Here is a 24,816-nt window from a genome sequence, read left to right as displayed (position 1 = left end):
ACAACACAGTCATACGTCGACACGTGGTGCTCCCTTGTCAACAAAGGAATAGTAAGGAAGTACCTCAGGATCGACCGAGTTACATCATCATCACCAATCCGATCAAGATAGGTTCCTTCACAACCCTGAGGGGTAGCTCAGCTGGTAAGACCTGGACAGTTATACTGACAGGTCCAAGGTTCGAGCCCCCAAAGGGTCACTGGAGGCTTACATGGTCGTTAATTTCAGGGCTCGTGGGATTAGTCGAGGTGCGCGTAAAGCTGGCCCGGACACCCACGATAATCAAAAAAAAAAAAAAAAAAAAAAAAAAGATAGGTTCCTTCACCCAACTGAGATGGGTCATCTTCTACCGATCAAGATAAACTATACTTGTTCGACAGAAGTGAAGTAGTACGGCTTCCATAAATTAATCGCTCTAAAATAAGCTATGTTTTCATCTAGTTATGTATTCGACTTAAATATGTTTAGATTGAATGAAATGTGAACCATTAGATGCAGAAATTGCACAAAATTGTAAGATTAAAAAGTCTAGGGATCTGAATCTCATGAATATAAATTACCAAAAATATTAATGATTGAATACCATATGCATTTAAAGGTCTAGATATAAAAAGTAGTAAGAAACAGCAAAAAGTTATCTGGTAGATTTTTTTGATTATTGACTGGACAGAGTAGGACTGTAGAATGACTGAATGAGTGACCCACGAAGCCGATGCGTGGAATTACAAAACACAGGAGCATCTGTAAAAGTAAAATTGATTCTCTTGAGAAATCATTGAATAAACCGACCCAGTTGGATATAGGATTCTTGGAATTGAATTGGGGGTATTGCCCTATGGAGTACGGTCCCCTAATAAATACCCATGTTTATGTTACCTTGTTAATTTTTGTACCTACTTCTGATATATTTTATAAAGAACAAATCGAGGAGACAGACATTTATACTGAATCAAAAAGCACCTTAGTTAGAAGAAAGGTACTGACTTTCTCTCTGTCTCTCAGATTTCGGAAGGAATTGTGGACAAGGAAACAATGGGATCGATTGCAAAGCAAGGATTGAAGAAGTTCATGTTGCAACTTCAGCAACATCCCCTGAGAACAAAGGTCTCTTCTTTCGATTTGGGGTTTTGTGCTGTTTGTGTTTGTGTTTGTGTTTTTCTTTTTCTTTTTATTTTTTTGTGTTTGGTTGCTGAGAAAGTGAAGGAATGGGAATAAAATTAGTGTTTCGCATAGAAAAAGAAAATGGTGGGCGTTTGAGTCCCTCTCTCAATTTTAGCTTCACTAACATTTTCTTATTTTAACTTAAACAACAATATATTATTATGAATTGGGTACTTCATCTTGATTCGTCTTCTTGAAAGGAATTTCAGCAGTTTATATATATGATAAGTTTTCTTGGGATTCAATCAGGCGATTATGGCAGCTGTGTTAACAGCGATCAGTGACATAGTTTCACAGAAGCTCTCTGGCATACAGAAGCTTCAACTGAGACGTTTGCTACTCAAAGTGGTAAAGATTCTTGGATCTTTTTTGTTGATCGTGTATGTATATGTCAATATATCAGTTTGAAGGTTGAAATCTATGCACATATTTCTGGCATTCATGTTTCAAACAATTCGTCCTAACATAGATAATGCAGATTTTAGGTTTTGCTTATTTTGGACCTTTCGGGCATTTCCTGCATATGCAACTGGAGAAAATTTTCAAGGAGAAGAAGGACCCTAAAACGGTAGCCAAGAAGGTATATCCTACAACCAATATATGTTCAATTAAATTCTTACTTCTTTCTTTCCCTTTTCGTAATACTTCATCAATGGATAGATTTTGCAATGATAAGCTTTCTGCAGATTTTTGCTGTGTTCAATTAGTCAGATGGGCATGAATTGAAGTAATTTTTGCATACAATTGGTCATAAAATCAGTGACACTGCTGTTATTTTCCTTGATGAAAATATGAAGGAAATGCCATAACGAGACTTTGAATCGATCTTTTTCAGGTTCTTGTGGAGCAATTGACATCTGCTCCTTTGAACACCCTGCTTTTCATGATTTACCTTGGTGTGGTTATTGAAAGTAAGTACTTGGTAGAACTCAAAACAACAGTTTGCCTGACTATCTATACATTGATTCTTTTACGATACAAGTGAAGCGCGCATGATTAAATCCTTAACAATATCTGGCGACTAACCAAAATCTGGATCTTTATTGTTTATATGATTTTAGGACATTTTTTTTTTCTCAAAATAAGACAGTAAAGAAACATAGGTAAAGTCGTAAGTTCCAGTCATTCATTGTAAAAATTTTCCTCATAATCTTACATGGTCAAACATAGTCGGCTCAAGAAAGAGCTCATGTGCAACATATGAACATAATATAGCCGGTATCCTGCAGATAATATTGTAAAATGAATTGTAGACAGTGCAACAGACAAGAAGATAACGTTGTCTTAATCTTATGAAATCATGGAATGCAGGAAGGCCTTGGGTGGATGTGAAAGCTAAAATCAAGAAGGAATACCCTACAGTGATGTTTACATCATGGACGGTATTTCCTTTCTTCCCACCTCAATCATGTTATGTTAATGCATAACATGAATCCCTAATTTTAATTTATTTGAAATGTAGTTCTGGCCAGTTGTGGGTTATATAAACCATATGTACATGCCGCTGCAATTCCGTGTTGTTTTCCAGATTGCTGTGTCATTATTCTGGTATGCATTCTGTCTTCTTTTGATATACTTCTCTCTTGCTCTTCGCTGTATCTAATACCCCGTCGCGAGTTTTACAAACAAGAGAATACAATCAAACATATATTTCTGATCTTTTGATATACTTCTCTCTTGCTCTTCGCTGTATCTAATATCCCGTTGCGAGTTTTACAAACAAGAGAATACAATCATACATATATTTCTGATCTTTTTTTTGCAGGGGAATATTTCTGAATCTGCGAGCGAGATCAACGAGACTGACTAATTCATCAAAGACTAAATAAACTAGAGATATGTAGAGTATGATCTCCAGTGATTGATTGCACCCATTTTGGGCTTGTCTTTATTGGTGTTATATCATGGAATAACATTTTAAGTCTTGGATCTGTTTATCATGTACACTTGAATTGATCAATGAAAGTTGTTTTATCTACAGTTCTGCGCGCTATCAAGACTTTTTGGACCGGATTTGTTTCTTCAATGGTGAAAAATATCAAGACTTTTTTGTTCTTGCACTGAACAAAATTACGCGTGAGGAATATAGCTGCTCAAAGATCAGTTCTTTTGGACCAGATTTGTTTCTTCAATGGTGCATGTGAATCATGGATTTAGATTTGTTAAGTTTGGTTATCTTTTGTTCTATTCACCACCTTTTTTACATTTATAGATAAACTGTCTTGGTTTGAACACTAAAAAAGGCGAAGATAATGGCTTGGTTTCTGGAGAGTAGTTTGAAGAGGGTAGGACGGTGGGTTGGTAAACTCCAAAAACTACCTAAAAATTGGAGAATAAAGTTGAGCTTCAATAATAATAATAAAAAAAAAACTGTTTATAATTTTGTTTTGATAAGTATAAAAAAATATTTTTGCTTAGTTTAGCTGATTATCTCTCCGGTCTTAGAGCATAAAGGAAAGGATATTGTCCGACGTCAGAAGTTCCATTCTAAATTGATGTCACTATTTCTAAGTGATTTGTGTTGGGTCTTGACCCAACTAATCTGTTAAACGTGTTTGCTCATATCTAGCCTAGCTCGACTTTGGATTTAGTAGGCAACATGTTCAAAGGACACGCCTAACGAGTTGTATTCAGTTACAAAAAAATATGAAAACTTAAAAGATTATTAAATAGATGGTTGTTGCAATGACATGCGAATCTCTTGCACAAAAAATACGTTATAAATCAGATAAGGTTAATAATTTCATAAATGCTAGTATAATATTCTGAATGGTCAGATGAGCTGACCTGTACACACAGAAAATTACAAACACAGGATCATCTACAGATCTTGAGAGACGCAAGGGCAAGGATTCTTTTCTTTCCTAATTCAATAAATAAAACAATTTCAATAATTTTTACATGTCAAATTGCCATTTTCAAATATTTGTTTAGAAACACATGAGCTGTGAAGACAATAACCAGGACAAAAAGATTATGTGTCCATGGGACCAAGGCCTTTGAAAAGTCAAAGAAATGAAACTCTCACACTGTATTAAGTAAAACCCCAAGAACAAGAACAAGTTTGTATTTAATTCCTTATTCACACTTTCAACCATTCAAAATTGACTATTTCCATCATTTTTTATATCTATACATACATAATACAATACATCAAGTTACATTAATCTTCCAAACTAATTTTCTCTCAAAATCCTGAAGCCATTCACAGAAATAACAATGGCTGCCTTACAAGCTTCTTCTGTGTTACTTTCTTCTTCTTCCACTAAGAGTCACAAATCAGGGATTGTTCAAGCAACAATGAATGCCAATCTATATCTTCCAAAGCTTCAAAACAGGTCTTTTGTACTGGAGGAGCTAAACATGGGAGAGGATTGCATTATTGCTACTAAAGAATTATCCAAACCATGTATTGATGGTGATAATCAGCTGGTGATTATAGAGAAGCTTCATGTGATCATGGAAGCTGTGGCAGATAGAGTGGAGATGCATAGAAATATTGGAGAACAAAGAAATAACTGGAACCGACTCTTGTTGAATTCGATCAATGCTATAACTCTCACTGCTGCAACCATGACTGGTTTTGCTGGTGCAGTTACAGGAGGAGGATCATCTGAGGCTCTCAAGGTTTCATCTACAATACTTTATGCAGCAGCTACTGGAATGCTAATTATCATGAACAAGATCCAACCTTCACAGCTTGCAGAAGAGCAAAGAAATTCCGCTAGGCTATTCAGGCAACTTCATTCACAGATTCAAACAATGATATCTATTGGAAATCCTACAATGAATGATGTGAATGAAACAATGGAGAAAGTCTTGGCACTTGACAGGGCATACCCACTTCCTTTGTTAGGAACTATGTTGGAGAAATTCCCAGCATCTGTAGAGCCTGCAGTTTGGTGGCCGCGACAGCCGAGACAACGACAAAGGTCTTTTTCCAAATTTGGAAACAATGGCTGGAATGGGAAGATGGAGAATGAAATGAGACAAGTTGTTGGTGTTTTGAAGAGGAATGACAAGGAAGATTACTTGAGAATGGCAGAGAAAGCTCTGAAACTCAACAGGGTATTAGCCATTTCTGGTCCATTGTTGACAGGGCTAGCCACTTTAGGGTCTGCATTTGTGGGTCATGGTTTATGGGCTGTGATTGTGGGGGTTGTGGGAGGAGCATTGGCTAGTGTTGTGAATGCTATAGAGCATGGTGGACAGGTTGGGATGGTGGTTGAAATGTACAGAAGCAGTGCTGGTTTCTTCAAGCTCATGGAGGAGACAATAGAGTCAAACCTAATTGAAAAAGATGTTGAAAGAAGAGAAAATGGAGATCTGTTGGAGTTACAGTTGGCTCTGCAGTTAGGGAGAAGCCTAACAGAACTCAGAGACCTTGCAACATCTTCTTCTATGGAGACAACTCAAGAATTTGCAAGCAAACTCTTCTAATTCTTTCTAGTTTGATAATTATCCTTAAAGTAATTAACCTTCTTAATTGTATATAAACTAATGTAGTTTAAATTTGTTCATTCTTCATTCATAGATGATAGATCTAGCTTCCAACTCTAATTATTATTAGCTCAACTAAAGCTAATGTCTCTACATTTAATCCTATCTCCATAAAATAATGCTACTTTATACTAACAAGACCCAAAATGAGGTTTACTTTTAGCTTTCTTTAAAACAAGAATTTTTAGAGCAGCTCCAGCAGCTTCTCTTAACAGAATCTCTAAAATACAGTAAAATGAGTCATTTTACAGTTTTACAGAATTACAATTTAACAACACTCCACATCAGCTCCTTTAAAACCATCCTCTATAACTTAAAATAATCATTTATCCAATCAGTTTTTTATATATTTTCTCTTTAATTTTTACCTATTGTATTTTAGATGAAAAAATATATTTTTTGACAACATCATTTCTAATAAAATACTAATATCAAATAAATATTTAAAATATAATGATGTATACAATTAGTTATCAACTAAAAGTTGTTATTTGGCTTGTATACACATTACACTTAATTATCAAAAAATAAAAATACAATATTAGAATTTTAGACCGAACGGACCTAGAAGCACATGAGCTCAAAATCCCTAAAAGAAACTGATTGAGGGACAAAAAAAATTTAAACTTAAATGAATTTAAGTCAAATAAATGGCTGCCATTAAAAAAAAAAAATAATTGGATATCATAAAGTCAGGTCTTGTACGTCTCTGTCATTTAAATATTAAAAAATGTTTAGAAGAGCTACAGTGCTTCGCTAGATGTAGCGGAGCACTGTAGCATCACTGTAATTTAGAGGGCCACGTCCTGTATTATACAGGGACCACTGTGGCTTGTTTTTATGACTTTTTTTATGTTTGCTCTTGTAAAATGGCAGACAGTAGCAGTTTACAAGAGCTGTTGTGGGTGCTCTTAGCAAGTTAATTTAGTCATTCGCTAATCTAACATTAGCTAGTCATGGTATGGGACTAACCAAAAAGAAATAAATTTTTTTTATGGGAATAACTAAAAAAAACATGTGACTCAGTGGTAGAATTGTAGAAGTGTAACTTGGAAATCATTACTTCAATTCTTAAAAATAACCTCTAGACATATATGATTGAGGGTTTAGAAAGCCTATCTCCATTGATTTGAGGGCCAATGGTGTGCCTACTAAAACACTATTACATTGAAGTTGCTATATATAAGTTTTCACTTTTGGACTAAATTATATTTGAGGAAGTAAAAGGTAGAAGTTAGGTTAACATGCGACACCTTTTAAACTTCTCTCGTGTCTCATTTTCATCTTGCAATAAAAGTGGAAACATTAGGGAAAAAATGTGAGCTAATATGTTAGAAATATATTACTTTTTGAAACATTATGGTAATTGGTATTTTTTTTTTTGGGAGGGGGGGGGGGGCTGGGGAAGATGGTGGACTCAATGCAAAGTAATCATAAAAGTAGGAAAATTTTAGAAATAACTATACAAAGGGGTTATCCATGCAAAATCTTCTTTCTAATAATTACGATGACTAGAATAGAAACTTCTAGTCAACTTTGAACAAAATATTTGAATATTGGACAAAATAAGACGGCTTGAATTTATGATAAAAACTTTCAAATGGCATTATAGGTCAAAGATATTATTACTTTTTCAATATAATGTGATATGTTGGAACCATTAAAAACATATGATATATTGGAGGTTAATTTTTTGGAATTTTAACTTCATTCAAAACTGAATGAATTTTTTTTAACCGAGAATGATACCACACAAATTTGTTCTTTGAATATCATATATGAGCCTAAATTGGGACAGTGAAACCCGCGTGTACATAAATTTCTCACATGACAACAAAATAGGTTGGGTTAAAGTCTTAACACGTGAACACAAAGAGTATTGCTCCAATAAAAATCAAACTCAAAATATCTTAAGTTCATACGGTTTGACTCAGATAGATTCTCCAAACTCAATGAGACATTAAATCACAAATTAGAGCTACATCTTATAATAAGTACACATGCTCATTAACAGCCATCATATTGCTTCTATAATCAAATTAACATGAAAGTTTGTGCTTTACTATAAAAGTACCCCTCAAAAGGACCCAAATCTTAATGTTTGATAAATTAGGTGCTTTTCATATCAAAATAACCCAAACTCAAGTGCCCATCAAAAATTTTGACAAATACTTTGAAGAAGACTCGCATATTAATATATTAAGCATTAATGAAGTCCCAATCTTTCTTTCTTCTTCGACGACTCTCAAATCTCAATTCACTTCTCCTTATTTACACACACCAATCTCCTTGCTTAGAAAGAACCTTATAACTCTGGTGTTTTTCTTTTTCTTTTTCTTTTTCTTTCACTCTCATTGAGGAAGATGATTCAGCTTTTGTTTACAGTGATATTCTCTGAGATGGTACTGGTATTGTTGCTGCTGTTCAAGACCCCATTGAGGAAGCTAGCGATCATGGGCTTGGATCGCTCGAAGCGCGGTCGCGGGCCGGTCGTGGTCACGACCGTCGCTGGAACGGTATCTGTGGTGCTAATGTCCAGTGTGTATAGTATGGTGAAGATCCAGGAGAGATGGATCGATGAAGGTTCCATCAGTAATCCGACGGACCAGGTCCTCATGGCCAAACACCAACTCGAGGCCACTCTCATGGGTAATTTCTTGATTTCTATGCATTCTGTTGTGTTTTGTTTCCTTGATTTGTAAATTCTTAGTGGATATTGTTTCCTTGAGAATCTCAATTGTCTTTGTGTCTTAAAGTATCGTACTTTCTGAGATTGGTGTTCTCTCTTTTTGTATGTTGATTATAATGTGTTTTGCCTCGATATTTTGGGAAGTGGGTTTTGTTGAATTTAGTGTTTGGTTCTGTTTTACTGCTTATGGTGATTGACAAGTGGATAACTCTGTGTCTGAGTTATTGCGATTGGCGGTTTCATGAAACTTCTCCATGAGAAATCACAATGACTTCAATGATCTGAAATTCCAAGATCTAATAGCCTCATGCTCATGAGCAAGCATTTTGAGAGACCATGAAGTTTTATGGTCTTGATACTCACGATGTCCTGTCTCAAAGGGAGAAGATTTATATAAAAGGAACTTCTATTCGGCTGAAAGAGCTATTAATTGCTGGTGGTGCAGGTTTTATTTTTGGATTTTGATATTCAATAGTTCTTGTGATGATATGTTTGTATGGTATTTGACATGAGGATAATTTGAAGACTTCATCTGTTACCTATTCCCACTTTTATCCAGACTCCATAAAGACATTTATCACTTGTCATGTGTGATAAATCTATTCATTTGTTCCATCAACTCTTTGTTCAGCCCTGCTCTTCCACATTCTGCAGCTAAAACTTATAGCTGTGTTTCTGACTGTTCGGGCTACTAATGTCCTTACCAGCACTTATCTTGTTAACTCAGGCTCTTAATGTGCGACGTTTCTTCTTTTCTCCCTGAGTTGTTTGGAAATTTCAACTTTGTCCTTGTTATGCATCTGGTGGGCTGTTTTGATCATGGAGGTTTTAACCTCAATATCGTTATAAAAAACCTCCGCTCAATTACTTAATGTTGGGTTAGAGTATTGTTTGCATGTCTTCTCCAATGTTGGTAGCGACAACAAGGATAACATAATTTTCTTTCTTTGACAATGTTGTTCTCCCTTTCAAGCAACTCATTTGAGTAAGATAGTTTTAGGCTACATTGATCTATATGTGAGCTTTGACTCAGAAGTCTCCTTTCCTGTTGACATCTCGAATACGGAATAATTCTGTTGGCCTTCATACCTATGCTAATGTCGTGTATCTGTTTGCAGGTTCAATACTATTTCTTGCACTAATGGTAGATAGATTACACCATTACATTAGAGAACTCCACATTCGAAGGAAAAGCATGGAAGCCATAAAGAAACAAGCTCGAGGTTTTGAAGATGGGAAATCTATCAGTTCAGAGGAAATGAAAGTTTTGGGGGAAGAAAGGACTGCAATGCAGGAGAAACTTAAAAATCTAGAGTCTGAGTTGGAAACAAAGACAAGAGAGGTGAATGCTGCAGAAGCTAATCAGGTTGCTTTAAGAAATCAATCTGAAGGATTCCTGCTTGAGCATGATCGGTTGCTCTCAGAGAACCAACAACTACGAAGTCAGCTGCAGTCTTTAGACTAGAAATTGTCACATTTTTGAAGATGGACTGACATTTTCCCTGAACTGTTCATTCTATATCCGTTCCAGTGTAAATCATCTCGCTCTGGATTCCCGTGGTGAATTTGTCAGTTTCGCCCAAGTTCTCATCTATGGCATCTTTGTTTTGAAGTTGCTAAATGAAAGGATGGGGAAGAGAAAATAGGATTTTACGTTGGTCTTCAATTTAACTCTTTTTTTTTTCTTTTTTTTTCTTTTGGCGGTGAATATGCTGATTTTTTTGGTCTTATCTTTAGGCGTAAGCATATCAAGTAATATGCAATAAATTATGGTGATAGGGAATCATGGCTAAAAAGGAAAACAGTCACTCTTTCATGGAAAATGATTCCCTTTGAGGGTCTATAGTATCATTTGGGTTTTTAGAGCACTTGCAATGGTGTTATTTTGTCTGGACCAACAAATATGTATGGGGTTTTGTGTTTTGCTGATGTGGTTGTATTGGGTTTTGTGTTTTGCTGATGTGGCTATATTGGAAGATGTGTTTTATATTGAAAGATTGTGTTTTGGTATAGTTTTATTGGGGACAACATGGAGGGCATGGGAATTTGTTGTCCACCATGTTGGGTGGGAAGGAAAATGTATAGGAATTTGTGTTTTGTTGATGTGGTTATATTGGGAGATGTGTTTTGTTGATGTGGTTGTATTGAGAGACGTGTTTGCCTTGACTTTTTATGTAATAGAAGTGGGACCCAATATAAATTTTTGCTGGGCTAACAAATTAACACTACTGAAGTTGCTCTTATAATTCTGTTATCTGTTGTGGGGTTTATGTTTACTTAGCCTCATAAGTCATAATGCGAGACAAAGTTACGGCTTTTTTTTTATTTTTTTTTATCTTCTTCTTCTTCTTCTTCGCTTGTGTCTTGAGGCTTTTCCAAGTTGTTAAGTTGAACTTTGTGTTTGAGGATAACTTGAATACCAGAAACAAACCAAACTGGGTAGCTAGCTGGTTATTGGCTTCAGCCAAAGGTATATGTATGCGGGGTTTCCGTGGCTCAGTTTTCAGTGAGATCTATCATCATTTGATTTTGCGTTGGGTCTCGGCCCAACTTATTTATCTATAGGTTGTCCTCGTGGCCTGTTCGGCCCGAGCTTAGGTCAAATTTGGCTGTCCAAAATAGACAGTCCAGTGGAGTCGCTCTCTGCTCCAAAACAAAGAATAGAAACAGAGAAAAAGGGGGGCTTTTTAGAAAAGCAGCAGTGCAACATAGCTTTTACAAGCCTGTTTTGAGACAGTGGTTTGCAAAAGCGGGTTGGGCCAGCCTAACCCAGGGCTGATCTGGAGCCCTGGTCGAGGATGACTAGGAAGAAGATGGATTTTGCAAATAAAAGACAAGTGGCACAGAACTTGGTGAAGAACTGCATAAAATGTAGAAAACAGAGTATTCTCTTCCAAAAATGTACATTCCTGCATAAAACATCTTTCACACTTTGAAAAGCCATCACTGATTTGATCTTATGCCTACCTTTACCATCACAAATTGTAGCTTGGCTCATACATTTACATGAAAAAACATCAACAACATTAGCCATTTTGGGTTCATTGAGTATAACCAGGTTATCCTCATGGTACTGGCTGTTAGGGCACAAATCTGCTTCTTTACTGCCATTGTTTCTCACTGTGACCCAAGTTTTATCCAGTGACCAATTTGGAATCTTTGAAGACAATTCACTCAACTTCTTGATTCTGTCCATTGGAGAATTTGAAGATCTTTTCTGGGTTGGATTCCAAGTTGTGTCCAACTCATCCTCTGATTCCCAATACTGTTGATCCAATACACTTGTGGGAGTTACCATATTGAAAGTACTCATCATCTCCTCTGAAGCAGACTCTGTTTCCACTAGAAAAGCATGATTGAGAAGTTCACTAGCTGACCACCTCTCTTTTGGTTCTCTCTTCAAACACTTGCTCAAAAAGTCCTTAGCTTGCTCAGACAAGAAGGTTGGAATTTCTGGCACATCGCCGGAGAACCCGATTCGATAAAGGGCCAAAACCGGGTCCAAAACACCCACCCACGGTGCCCGCCCGGTTGCCATCTCAATGACGGTGCAACCAAGAGCCCATATGTCAGCGGGGAAGCCCTGTTGTTCTCCACGCGCCACCTCAGGTGCCATGTAGGCAGGCGTGCCGGCCAAGGGTGTCACCGTGGACCTATCCTCGCCGGACACCTCATCGACGTGCCTGGCACACCCCAAATCGGCAATCTTTACCCCATCACTAGTGAGCAAGACATTTGGACCCTTAATGTCACAATGTACTATTCTATTACCATGGAGGTAATCTAGGCCAAGCAGAATCTTGTGCACATAATTTCTGATCATGTCCTCTCTTAGACAACCACCATGCTTCCGGACAGCATCGGAAATCGAGCCTCCGGGCGCGTATTCCAAGCAAAGATTGTACAGGACCGTACCATTTTCAGATGTAATACAACATCCCTTGTATGCAATCACATAGGGACTACTTAGACCAGCCAGAATTTCTTGCTCCCTATTGAGAAATTGTGATTGTGAAAGCTCCGCAGACTTGACGGCCAAGACGTCGCCGGATCGGCTAGCCGTGGCGATGGAGACCGTGGCGGAGGAGCCACGACCAATGGTTTTTCCCCGGATCCAATTCATTTTTGAATAACTGAGAGATAGAAGAGTGTGGTGGCTTGGTATGTTAGGGTGAACCGGGTGGTTGTTAAGAAGAGCATATTTATATATGGAGGAAAAAAAGGGTCTTAACAGGTTGGTTTGTCTTGGTATGTTTGGCTTTAATGCTGTTGTCATTTTTAAATATTCTTTTTGGCCAATGGACGGCCGCCGGTACACTCTCTCCCTAAATGGGAGGGTGACAAGTGGCAAAAGATGGGGCTTTGTGGAAACTTTGGCCGACAGTTTTGCTTTGCTTTGCTTTGCTTAGCTATGAATTATATGAGATAGGATTACAATATTTAGTAACAATTAAAATCTAAACCCTAAACTTTTTTGGGTAAGTATCTAAACCCTAAAAAATATAACATAAACTCTAAACTCTAAACACTAATTCCTAATTACAAAACTCTAATATGTCATTTTCAAACAAACTAAATCGTGATTTAACATAATTTCGTAAAGAATTGTAGCTACAATTGTAAAAAAAAAATGGAGCACCTCTCACACCTCAAATTATATATCCCACAGCCACATGGTAGCACGTGCTCACGTGGCTGATGAGCATAGGGTTCAATGCATACAATCATTGGTTATGTGGGTTAAGTGTTGTTTATGTATAGTATTTAGTTAAAGTTTAAACTAGATCTATTGACTTCTTAGAATAACCACAATTATCGATTGACATGTAACTATGTAAAAGATAGAGTAAAGAAAAGAATGTGCACATAGAATTCATGCTTTGACGGATTTGTTAAAACTTGTATCTCACACAATCAGGTATAAGTTAATGAAGTCATTGATGTGCGATATGATTAATAAGTAAAGATCAAATCCCTTACAATTAAGAGGATCATTTAAGGACAAAGGATTTTAAGCACAGAGTAGACAATACCCTCTTCGTTTAGATTTTGTCTTCACTTTAATTGAGATATTAGGGCATCTTTTCAATATGTTTATTTTCTTTTAATTATTCATTTTAAAACAAAATTAAAATTGATGATGAACTGTCTATGCTTGTACATTTGTACTAGAACAATGACACTCACTAAGCAATATTAATTCTCCAAAATGAAGGAATGAATAAAATGTTTACATTTCTTAGATTGTATGAGAAGATTACAAGAGACATCATTCATCATCATTCATCACAAGACAAAAACAAAAAAAACTCAAAGTAAAAGATGAGCTAGCACCTTACAAGACTTTGTAACCAACACACAAGAAGAACAAAGGAATCACTTAGAATTTAGAAGTTAAGACAGTTGGAATTTGGTTGTTAAAGGAGCAAAAGGCATCTTTTTTTCTTTGTTTTTTCCAGTGCCACACACATATCTCATTCAAGTTTATTACCTATGGCTTATACTTGCTTTTTAAAAATGTTATAAAACCGGACCGATTATTAAACTGGAAAATTTATCAATTTATAGATAGTTCAATTGGAATCAGACCGGATTGAACCGGCTCAATATAATAAATTATAAATATAGACTTTTTACATATAAATAACAATTAGAACATTTACATATTTCATAATACTTATAATAAATATAGATTTTTTTCCTGATTTATATACAACCGGCCAATCGGTTCGATTTTTGCAAACTTGGTTTGGACTGACTTCGATAGTACCTTTCTGCGGAGAATGATATGGTACATTTTGATGCTTCTCATTCAAGTAAACTCAAAAATCATTAGGAGTTTGCTTCCTTCATGTGCTAACCCCCAATGGATGTATTCATGGATTCCTTCGAGCTTTTGCCTTTCGGTAAAAGCTTATAAGATCACATACAAAGTATACTGAACATTGCATATACTATTCTTTGTTGTGTAATTATAACTTTCCACACTTGAAGACAAAAAAGAAAAAAAAAGAAGAAGAGGGTTTTGATGGCCGGGCCTGATCAATAGCCCAACAAGGCATAAGGCTGAAGGTTCCTGCTTGGGCCTAGTCCAAATAGGCTGTAGCTTGAAAATATTGGGCTATGAAGTCTAAATAATGTGGGCCAAGGCCCACAGACAATATGTATGGAGAAGCCGAGGCCGAAACTTAGAGATCGGCAGATCGCTCTCAAATCAAACACTTCCACTGCTAACAGGACTGCCTTGCTTGTCCATCGTTTTTGTGAAGACTAGTTTCTTCTGTGTGTCAATTGGGTTGTGGGGATTTGATCGGAAAGATGATGGACGGTGGACTCTCAAGCATAAAGAAGTGGGTAGTACTGTACCCGGTCTACATCAATTCCAAGAAGACTGTAGCTGAAGGGAGGCGAATCGGTGTCGCGAAAGCTTGTGAGAATCCGACCTGTGCCGAGATCGCCGATTGCTGTAGTCACCTCAAAATTCCTTTTGCTATCGAGGTTAGTTTGTTCATCCGAATTCGTTTGGTTTTATTGTGGGTGTGAATTTAGTTTATTGACCTGTTCTTGGTTTGTGTTAATGTTGCAGATTGATAAGGCATATCCACGCGATTTCATGCAAATTGGGAGGGTGAGGGTTCTGTTGAAACGGGAAGATGGAACATTTTTCAATCCTGCCATTACTTCAAGTAAGTTTGTTTCTTACCATTCATATTTTTTTTTTCCAATTCTGAATTCTTGCTGTTGTTTCTGTTGCCTTCTCTTAGATCTTTCTTCATTCTGTATGAGTAGAGAAACGGTTGTGTAAGTCAGTTCTAAACACGCAAAACTCATAGAATTATGCAAAGGGCGAGGATGACCCATGGCCATATTGTGCCTGTTACTTGATTGTTGTCTGTTGATATGAACTGGTTACTTGTGGAATCTCCTTACAATTTGTGTGCATCAGTGTAGCCTGTATCAGCATTTTTGAGTACCCGAGTTGCACCCAAGTAGGAATCCTTTCATATCCATACTAATGAGAGCATAGGGTTCATGACGATCTTCTGGTAAAATAGAAGGGAAAAATCATGTTGTGCACTAGCTCAAAATGTTGACGGTGTCCCATCTAATTGTTGTTGTTTTTGAGAGGTTATAAGGTCACCCTGGTTTCTCATCCCAGCAGGATATCTATATGAAGATGCAGTCACTGCACCATGGTGATTTAAATTACATTTTCTGTGTAGTAGGGATGTTTCGATTCCCTCCATGATCCCATTACATGTACCACAATTTAAAAACTAAAATTTTGTTTTCCATTGATGTTCAGTATTCTCTCTAGACTTTTCTCTCTCTCTGTTACTGATGTTTGCTGTTCTTCCACTACACTGAAAAGGATTTGTTTCCACACTCATTTCTTTGCTGGCTCAAATCTTGCATTAAGGGGAAAAAAACTCATTAGGATTGATTTGATTACGGTATTCTCACGTCTTTTGATCGTTTTCATTTGTATAGAAGAGTTTAAAATCTGGTGTATAACTCATTGACTGTACTTCGAGCGCGCATGATAATGTAATTTTTACATCTGCTTATTCCTGGCCCATATTATGTCATAGAGATTAGAAACATGAGAAAAAGGAAAAAAAGGTATTCTTGTATCTCAATTTTTCTTTTCTATTCTCAAATCTTATATGATCGTCAAACAAAAGATTTGAGATCTGGTTGCCTGCATACTTATGTTGCTGGTAGTTCCTGATCCTAATTTGCTATAACATTTACCTGTTAACTTCACCAAGTGTTTGGGACTCCCCCTTTCTTTTTTCCTCTCCATTTTTCCTCTGCATATGAATCATGAAGGGAAGTGAGCTGACAGCTAATAGTTACTGGGAAGTATCAACTTTATTTTACGATTATTTATTTGTTACTGTGACTTTGCAGGAAAACAGCTGATGCTCCATGTTGCCGAGTTGGTTCCTAAACATCCCGGTAGGACTAAGAAACAGGAATCTGTATCCACATCAGCTGCTGGTACATCCAAGTCAGGCAAGGGTGGAAAGAAGAAGAGATGATAATGAACCTTTCAAATTCGTAGGACATACCCATTTTTAGGTTCCAATATCATCTTTTTGAGTTTTCAATTGTAACCTTTATCAAGCACAAGCTTCCTTCCATCGGGCATTGAGTTTCTCAACAAAAATTCAGATGTAAAATTTTGTGGATTTACCCTTTACTGTTTGTGGGGTAGTGTTATGACTTTCAATTTGGAATGGTTTTCTTAAGTTTGTGCTGCATTTGCATGGAGATCTAAAAGGAGGAAATACAGTATATCTAAATCAATGACATCAAATGCAAGAGCAACACCACCTTCATGCATAAATCTCAAAAATCACATTTGCGCAACAAAAGAGAAGATTAATGAAATAAATTATTCATTCGTAACTCCGTCGCAATTTTCTTGCAGAATCACAGTTCGACTCTGTTTGCTAAGTGGTAACAAAATCAAGGATTAAGACCAAAAATTGATGGAAAGCTTTATGAGAATCTCTATAAGCATATCTAAATGTACTGCAGTCAAACATGGTAACCAGTAATTGTAAAACCTCGACCAACGATCTCCCCAGCACAGAACCAGGCATAGCACTCCAGTCCGAACAGCGCAGCAATGCCAGTATTCTCAATCCTCAACTGCTGCCGGTTCTTCCACAGCTGCTTCACAGAATTGACTTCCTTCTGAAGTGCTTCATAACGGCTTGGAATACTGTACATGCAAGCAGGTAATACGAACAAAAAATGCAAAATGCATGTTAATAGACCATACAATTCAATCGAATTTATACACAAACTTTCTATGCTGCCGTGACTAAGAAATTTTCAAGAACCATAAATCATACTATCAAATCTTTAAACATGTCTCCAGGTTTCAAAACGAGCCAACATACAGGAAACTCTCTTCTTCGATGATGACAACGCTAAAGTGCATAGTGATGATAACATGAAACGAGATGCTCAAAGAAAGGTGCTCCTAAGTCCTAACACGCAGCCAAATTTTAGCTAGCCGAATGTTCCAACAACCCTAGCGTTGGAGATACTAAAACCTAAACAAAAGGCTTCATGGTTTAACTAGCCAAAATAGTCAAAGATGGAAGTAACTGATATGCATATACCGTGCAATTCAATCCAGTTACGGCCTCGGGATAATTCATCTCAAAATTAATGAGTTAATGAGTTTCTCCTCAATACTTCTACCTTCTAAAAATAATATGCACAGCCAAACAAATTCTGCTTCAGATATAGTGATATCATACCATTGAGTTCATTCATAAAAGTGCTAAACCACAAATTGTTACGCACTCATGATTCGGAGGACATGTAATCCAGATGTGAACAACCGAATCAATAGATTCAAACTAAGACAAAACACATAAAGTTCAGACCATCAAACGTAAAGGGGGAAAAGAGCTAATATCAAAATTTCACGAAACCAAGGCAATTTTTAGTTGAGTAGCAGGAGTAAGAATGAATTGGATGCAATTGACGAACCTTGCCAAACGAGTATAAAGCAATTGGTTTGCCAAAAGTTGACATTTATCAACAGAGGTTGGCTCCTGAATGTATTGCTTGTTCTGTTCTAGCATCTGCTTGTAGTAGGTACATCCATGCTTTGCCACAAACTGTGAGGCCTGGGTGACCTTGGATTGCAACCGAGCCAGCATCGATGCCATTAATTTCTACACCGATTGCAAGCACACAAGTTGAAAAAGTCAGGCATCACCATCAAACTAGAAATCAAAGCCAAAATACAAAGACTGAGCCTTTTTCCATATGGATCTCCCTAAATTCTATCAAATAATCACAACCAAAACTATTTTCTGAAACAAATTTGAAAAAGCATTATGGTTCATAAAGTACCCCGATGTATTGCAACTAAATCACAATTGTGACAACTCGAAAAAAAACCTAATTAAAAAAGGAATCTTTGCCATCATTTGTTGAAGAAACCTTTTCCATACACAAAATTCTGATTGTAATAATCGATCACACTCAAAAGGCAAAGATTATTTCATTGAATTTCGATTACAAGAACTGCAGATTAACTGCATACTATCAGAAACACCATTGCGAGACCCAAGCACATAAAAACCCTAAGCCCTAATCAATAGGGATTCGTGATCGATCTTTGTTTATGAAACATAGTGTGAAAACATTCCATAAAATTAACAAAACCTTACATTATAGACACAGGAAACCAAAACCTAAAATCGATTACGCACCAAAGAGGGCATGGGGAAGTACATTCATTAACCTGAATTTGACTGGGTTTGGCATCACGTTCCTAAACCACGTTCTGTGTTTAGTCTAGACGCAACGGGCCAGAACTGTTTGGTGCAGCCCAATCACGCGTGTCACGTTGGACCACGTTCCCCAGCCCACGTTTTGTCTCGTTTCAGCCCACGTTCATTCTTCATCTCCGTTCTCACGATTGTTGAGACGAATATCGTACACATCTTCTTAGCAGAGCTCCCACCTCGCGACCTCCACTGTAAATCTGCTGCTACGATCAGCTACCAAGACAGGATTCGCCACAAGCTGAACTCAAATCAGGTATGAGCTCGATTTGGCCATTAATTTCTTTTATCTTCTTGCTGTTCGCGATGTTAGGGTTAGAGATTTCGCAAACCATGTATGCCTTTAGAGTTTAGGTTGCTAGATTCTCACTTCTCTTATCATGTATGAGTTTTTTTCTCAGTTCTCTTATCGTTCGTTTCTCACATCTGGTTCAATTTTCATGTCAAATCTGATCAATCTCTCCTTATTATCACGAACTGTGCTTGCCTGCGAATTGATTCAATAGTGTTTGGTCCAGTACTAGAATTGACAATCTCGGTTTCATTGTAAGAAAAAAACGTACATGATGCAACTATAAGGGGGAGAAAAAAAGAGGTGAGGGGAGTGCGGGAACTGCCCTCACATGAACTACCAAATAAAGTTCTATTGCTGATTGAGATAATATAAGATTTCAAAGTACGAAAAATGATGGAACCTCTCATCTGATCTCCCCAAATCAAGGGACCATTCGATGTGAATAAGAAACTCCATTAGAAAATATGCTTCTATGGCATCTAAGTGAATTTTCAATTTTAGAAATGTGAGGGAAAAAATAGAATCTTCAAAGGCAGCTTTGCAAATATGCAGCATAAACCGAGTGTGAATATCATTGAGAGATTGGTTTGCTGATTGTAAACAGTTTGTCTATTGCCACTTTTTGTGAATTGTCAGGTTGTGAATTAATAAAATATAATAAGGTGATGATGCTCTTGCAACTCACTTGTGAACAAAGGACAGTGTCTGAACTTGCTTGTTTTATACTTGACATTAGGGAGTTTAGGGTCCCTTTTAAAGCAGACCTTATTATCACGAACTGTGCTTGCCTGCGAATTGATTCAATAGTGTTTGGTCCAGTACTAGAATTGACAATCTGGGTTTCATTGTAAGAAAAAAACGTACATGATGCAACCTTTTTGTGAATTGTCAGGTTGTGAATTAATAAAATATAATAAGGTGATGTTGCTCTTGCAACTCACTTGTGAACAAAGGACAATGTCTGAACTTGCTTGGGATTTATTACTTACCCTGTTGAGTTCTATGTTCCTCTTTCTGAATAATATGATATTTTTTAATTGGATAACATGAGTTGTATGTTTTTCTTTGTGCATTAGACAGCTGATATGATATGTGCTTCATGTTTGTAACCTTATTTTTTGTGCTGCAACCTTACTTGGATCTGGTTTAGAGTAGCAATTTTTGGATTATTGGTTCTGAACTCTTTAATATGTGCTATAGTATTTATTACTTCAAAATCTATTGATAGTTCCTTTCATTAACTTAAGATAATATGATGCATGTACAGTTATGATTTCCTTAATTATTAAATTGTGTTTAGAATAGTATATACAAGTTATAAATATTGGATTATTGCATTGTGTTGACAACATTTGCATGATTCTATTGTTTACTGTTAATAATATTTGTTAGCAAACTTGAGCTTGCATTTGTCAGGTGATTATTGTAATTTGTGTGGCAATAGAAGTAGGGGTTATTTTCGGTTATTGTACAGTTGTGTCACTTAACATATATCTTCAATTATAAGTTATAAACATCGCCCTTGTGACGTAGTATGAGTAATACCACCACACCTCATGCACCATCAACCCAAGCTGCAGACAAGGCCAATTGGGACTCAGCCCAAACTAAAGTGTTTGTGGAACTGTGTGTCGAACAAGTAAAGGAAGGACGTAGGCCTGGTTCGCACTTCACCAAAGAAGGTTGGCAGAAGATAGTTATTGGCTTTTTCGATAAAACAGGGAAGCGATATGATCAACCACAATTCAAGAACAAGTGGGACAATCTGAAGAAAGAGTACAAATTGTGGAAGAAACTGCGTATGCATGACACTGGGACTGGATGGGACTGTGTTCGGAACACAATTCTTGCTGACAATGACTGGTGGGAGAAAAGAATTCAGGTAAATCTGTTTGTTATGTACATGTATTATAATCTGTTAATTGTAATTGCTAAGATCTCAAACATATGTCAATTTTGATAAAGTTTTATCAATGTTTAGGGTTGCTGTGAATGTCCATAGGTTGCTGTGTGAATTTATTGTCATTGAAATTGACATTCTTGCAATTTTATACAATAATATGTGAATGAGGATGCAATTTTTGAATGTCTATAGGACACTGTCTGCATTTTATTTCAATATTATGGACTTTATTTGAATTTAGGGCAATCTGTTATGCATATAGGACATATGCAGCAAGTGTAATGTTGGAATGCATATAGGACAATGTTTCAAGTTATGTTAACGATGTTTGAGATTATTGAATGTATCTATTCCACTGTCAATTGTTGATGTCTACTTTAGGAAATTTTGTAAATATTTGGCAGCATAAACTAAATGTATAGATGCTTTGTCTGAGTGTTGATTATGAGTTGCTTCAAGTGAATGCATATGTTTTCCATACTTGATTCAGCTGTTGTATTTTATATGCATTATAATAAATAAAATTATTCTAAAATATTTCAGGAAGACAAAAAAGTTGCAAAGTTTCGAATCCAAGGTCCAGAAAACCTTGAGCAGTTGGAGGAACTATTTGATGGGATGATGGCCACCGGTGAATTTACAATGTTTGCAGGTGCATCTAAACAACATGATGGCAGCACTAATGAAAAACTGCTAAGGACTAGCACCGATGACAATGTGGATGCTATCCATCTCGGCTCTGATGGTTCCAGTGATCCAGAGTTTGACATAAACATTGAGCAAAGTAATGAAATAACTAGCTCCCCCACTCCGCCACTTCGTCAAGGTAGGAGGAGATCAGACGCATCAGGGACTCGTGGGAAAAAGAAGCGTAGGGCATCCGCTTCAGATTATCGCGAAGACATTAGCAAGTCCTTGGGCAATCTTGTATCCGCTCTGAGCAGCCGGGCAACTGCAGTTGCCAGTGCCCCTATTTCATCAGCAAAAGCTGAAATCGCGGAATGTATGAGAATTTTGGAGGAAATTCCAGAGACTGCCGAGATGGGAGATTTGCTCTTGTTTGCTCTCAAGCTGTTTCAGAACAAGGATCATCGTGAGTACTTCACTGCCATGTTACGCAGGGACTGGCAACTTGCGTGGTTGAAAATGATGTACGCAGACGCAAATGGGGGTGGCACAGGAGGCAGAACTTGAAGAATATTATTGATCAAATTTGAATTTTCATTTGTTATATGTTTAGACTTTTATATGTTTTAAATTTCGGAGTTGTTAAAATCCGTAGAGGTTGACATTTGTTTTCCATTTCATAATTGCAGTGTTAATGTTTATTTGGGATTGAAATTCAGTTGTAACTCTGTTTTATAGTTACTTATAATGGTTTAGGGCAATATTGTGCTATAATCGGAATATATTATAAGAATTTTTCTAAACATGTTAATTTCATTTGATTTAACAGGATATGGATATCTATTCCGATGTAAATGAGCAGCTCATTTTTGAAGAACTAGCGGCTATTACGGGGGTGGCAATTGTTGCGGCCGGTGAGGCAATGTATGATATTCAACGTACAGGTTGTTGGACATCATGGTACACAGGACATATGTACATGACGGACTTGCTACGAGGTAATAGGAACAAATGTTTGGCAGTGTTGAGGATGGACAGGCGGGTGTTTAGGGACTTATGCAATGATTTGAGCACGCGGTATGGCCTCGAACCATCTCGTGAACTAAGTGTGAAAGAGATAGTCGGGATGTTTGTTTACACCGTAGGAAATGGTGTAGGCAATCGGACTGTTCAGGATAGATTCCAGCATTCTGGAGAAACAGTCCATCGCCAGTTTCATAATGTATTGAGCAGTTTGATTCGGATGTCAGACGATATTATCCGACCAAGGGATCCAACATATTCGACAGTCCCGAAGTACATAGAAGAAGACGAAAGATATTTTCCATACTTTAGGGATTGCATCGGGGCAATTGATGGTACGCACATTCATGCATCAGTCCCTCATGATGATCGGACAAGATTCATTGGGCGCAAAGGCGTGACCACGCAGAATGTGATGGCAGCATGTGACTTCGATATGTTATTCACGTATGTGTGTGCGGGTTGGGAGGGATCGGCGCATGATTCTCGAATTTTTAGTACGGTTCTCTCTAATGCAAACTCAAAGTTTCCCCACCCTCCCTTTGGTAAGGCATTGAACATATTTATTATAAACTGGTATTTTAATTCAAAATTCGTTAGTAAGTAACATTAACTGTCCAATATGTTACAGGAAAATATTACTTGGTTGATTCAGGATATGCGAATCAAAGTGGATATCTAGCACCATATAGGGGACAGAGATACCATTTAGAGGTATTCCGAAATGGTCCAGATATATCGACACCACGGGAAGCCTTCAATCATGCACACTCATCTCTCAGTTTGGTTATTGAGCGCACATTTGGTGTGCTAAAAAATAAGTGGCACATTTTATCAACAATGCCCCCTTACTCATTTCGCACTCAAGTGAAGATCGTGGTTGCCTGCGCAGTTTTACATAATTTCATACGATTGCGCACATTGGATGACCCGGACTTCATTGCATATAGTGATGATAACTGTACTCCTCATGTCTCAGGCACGGAAGCCAGTACCAGCCAAGTTGGAGCGAGCACTTCGGAGCACCAACCATTCATTGGTGAGGAACTAGAGATGGCAGCTCTCCGCGATATGATTGCGGCTGAAGTGTTTACATCGTACTAGATTATTATTATTTTTATTTACCAACGTCATCAAATGATGTAAACTATTATGTAATATAAACATTTTGTTAATTTATATTAATATGATTAATTATATTAATTTATATTAATATTAATAATTTATATTAATATGATTAATTATATTAATAGGATTACTTATATTAATATGATTAATCATATTAATATTAATTAATCATATTAATATAAATTATTAATATTAATATAAAATAATAATAAAAATATAAAATATTAATATTAATATAAATAATAATATTAATATAAAATATTAATATTAATATAAATAATAATATTAATATAAATTAATAATGTTAATATATTTAATAATGTTAATATAAATTATTAATATTAATATTATTAATTTATATTAATATTATTAATTATTTTTATACGTAAAACGTGAAATTACGGTTGACAGCACCGCACCACAGTTTTAAAAGTTATGCGCCAAACAGCTTTTTGCGTTCCAACACACCACACAGCACCACAGTTTTATAACTCACAGCACCGCACCACACCTCACAACAGTTGACAGCACTTCCAAACAAACCCTTTATCTTTCTCCCCGTCAATGATACGGCGGCCGCCTCGCTGTAAATTTGGGTTTTATTTTTTTCACTTTTATGCAGTCTTTTAGTTATATATAATAATTTAATTTTTACTTGAATTTTTTTTAAATGCCACATACCGAATTGTATTCATTTACCCAATAATTTAGACAAGAGAATTTGAGGCCCCATAAACACTCGAGCCACTATAAAAATTGATTACATATGAGAATTTCAAATAAAGATCCGACTACACCAACAAAACATCATATTACAAACGATACCTGAATATGTCCGAGTAGACTAAACAAATAAATAAGAAAATTACTAAAGCACACCGAATATCGTAGATAAATGTATTTTCTAATAAATTTTGATTATAAGAATGTATATCCGTGATTCAAATAGGAAGTGCATTTAATGATAACTCACAAATTTGTAGAATATAAATTTATTTTTCTCATTATAAAAACTAATTATTAATACAAATGGAATGAAAAGAATGAGTAATCAATATGAGAGATAAAATCAATTCTAATATGTTAGGGGATCGCAAAAAAATAAAAAAAAAGAATGATAGATAGTAAATTCCAACCCATATATATCCCTTATAAAATCTCACATATT

At 36.5% G+C, this 24,816-nt stretch overlaps 8 protein-coding genes across 12 annotated transcripts; 6 read left to right on the top strand and 2 right to left on the bottom strand.

Moving 5' to 3' along the window:
* The first annotated feature begins 854 nt into the window (after nucleotides 1-854).
* Nucleotides 855-3,396, top strand: LOC119988691 (peroxisomal membrane protein PMP22-like). The gene is made up of 8 exons (XM_038833827.1): nucleotides 855-1,104; nucleotides 1,411-1,509; nucleotides 1,640-1,741; nucleotides 1,997-2,072; nucleotides 2,473-2,543; nucleotides 2,624-2,709; nucleotides 2,927-3,006; nucleotides 3,143-3,396. Exons 1-7 carry the CDS (start codon nucleotides 1,033-1,035, stop codon nucleotides 2,988-2,990), a joined length of 570 nt encoding a protein of 189 aa, XP_038689755.1. The 5' UTR covers nucleotides 855-1,032; the 3' UTR covers nucleotides 2,991-3,006; nucleotides 3,143-3,396.
* A 952-nt stretch (nucleotides 3,397-4,348) lies between these two features.
* On the top strand, nucleotides 4,349-5,746 carry LOC119988690 (probable F-box protein At4g22030). The gene has a single exon (XM_038833826.1). The coding sequence runs from the start codon at nucleotides 4,381-4,383 to the stop codon at nucleotides 5,599-5,601; it is 1,221 nt and encodes a 406-aa protein (XP_038689754.1). The 5' UTR covers nucleotides 4,349-4,380; the 3' UTR covers nucleotides 5,602-5,746.
* Nucleotides 5,747-7,971: 2,225 nt separating this feature from the next.
* Nucleotides 7,972-10,213, top strand: LOC119988268 (B-cell receptor-associated protein 31-like). The gene is made up of 2 exons (XM_038833240.1): nucleotides 7,972-8,310; nucleotides 9,469-10,213. Exons 1-2 carry the CDS (start codon nucleotides 8,025-8,027, stop codon nucleotides 9,813-9,815), a joined length of 633 nt encoding a protein of 210 aa, XP_038689168.1. The 5' UTR covers nucleotides 7,972-8,024; the 3' UTR covers nucleotides 9,816-10,213.
* Nucleotides 10,214-10,677: 464 nt separating this feature from the next.
* On the bottom strand, nucleotides 10,678-12,574 carry LOC119988267 (mitogen-activated protein kinase kinase kinase 18-like). The gene has a single exon (XM_038833238.1). The coding sequence runs from the start codon at nucleotides 12,471-12,473 to the stop codon at nucleotides 11,115-11,117; it is 1,359 nt and encodes a 452-aa protein (XP_038689166.1). The 5' UTR covers nucleotides 12,474-12,574; the 3' UTR covers nucleotides 10,678-11,114.
* Nucleotides 12,575-14,527: 1,953 nt separating this feature from the next.
* Nucleotides 14,528-16,605, top strand: LOC119989120 (signal recognition particle 19 kDa protein-like). The gene is made up of 3 exons (XM_038834440.1): nucleotides 14,528-14,848; nucleotides 14,937-15,036; nucleotides 16,265-16,605. Exons 1-3 carry the CDS (start codon nucleotides 14,669-14,671, stop codon nucleotides 16,393-16,395), a joined length of 411 nt encoding a protein of 136 aa, XP_038690368.1. The 5' UTR covers nucleotides 14,528-14,668; the 3' UTR covers nucleotides 16,396-16,605.
* Nucleotides 16,606-16,717: 112 nt separating this feature from the next.
* LOC119989121 lies at nucleotides 16,718-24,278 on the bottom strand. 4 transcript variants are annotated; one of them, XM_038834445.1, is made up of 3 exons: nucleotides 24,194-24,278; nucleotides 17,867-18,059; nucleotides 16,718-17,084 (listed from the first exon to the last, which is right to left on the bottom strand). In XM_038834445.1, exons 2-3 carry the CDS (start codon nucleotides 18,046-18,048, stop codon nucleotides 16,898-16,900), a joined length of 369 nt encoding a protein of 122 aa, XP_038690373.1. In that variant the 5' UTR covers nucleotides 18,049-18,059; nucleotides 24,194-24,278; the 3' UTR covers nucleotides 16,718-16,897. The 4 variants fall into 4 exon arrangements, with proteins under 4 accessions (XP_038690373.1, XP_038690370.1, XP_038690369.1 ...); XM_038834442.1 differs by lacking the exon at nucleotides 24,194-24,278 and adding an exon at nucleotides 18,556-18,616; XM_038834441.1 differs by lacking the exon at nucleotides 24,194-24,278 and adding an exon at nucleotides 18,556-18,616 and having other exon boundaries at nucleotides 17,867-18,054.
* LOC119989118 (L10-interacting MYB domain-containing protein-like) lies at nucleotides 18,775-22,258 on the top strand. 2 transcript variants are annotated; one of them, XM_038834438.1, is made up of 3 exons: nucleotides 18,775-18,928; nucleotides 20,501-20,849; nucleotides 21,414-22,258. In XM_038834438.1, the coding sequence occupies exons 2-3, from the start codon at nucleotides 20,502-20,504 to the stop codon at nucleotides 22,062-22,064; spliced, it is 999 nt and encodes a 332-aa protein (XP_038690366.1). In that variant the 5' UTR covers nucleotides 18,775-18,928; nucleotide 20,501; the 3' UTR covers nucleotides 22,065-22,258. The 2 variants fall into 2 exon arrangements, with proteins under 2 accessions (XP_038690366.1, XP_038690367.1); XM_038834439.1 differs by having other exon boundaries at nucleotides 18,799-18,928; nucleotides 20,475-20,849.
* LOC119989117 (protein ALP1-like) lies at nucleotides 22,296-23,680 on the top strand. The gene is made up of 2 exons (XM_038834437.1): nucleotides 22,296-23,065; nucleotides 23,152-23,680. The coding sequence occupies exons 1-2, from the start codon at nucleotides 22,330-22,332 to the stop codon at nucleotides 23,622-23,624; spliced, it is 1,209 nt and encodes a 402-aa protein (XP_038690365.1). The 5' UTR covers nucleotides 22,296-22,329; the 3' UTR covers nucleotides 23,625-23,680.
* Nucleotides 24,279-24,816: the final 538 nt, after the last annotated feature.

The sequence above is a fragment of the Tripterygium wilfordii genome, chromosome 21 (assembly GCF_013401445.1).
Source record: "Tripterygium wilfordii isolate XIE 37 chromosome 21, ASM1340144v1, whole genome shotgun sequence".
NCBI lineage: Eukaryota > Viridiplantae > Streptophyta > Magnoliopsida > Celastrales > Celastraceae > Tripterygium > Tripterygium wilfordii.
Note: the sequence above shows the minus strand (reverse complement) of the source record. Positions and strands in the feature narration are given on the sequence as shown.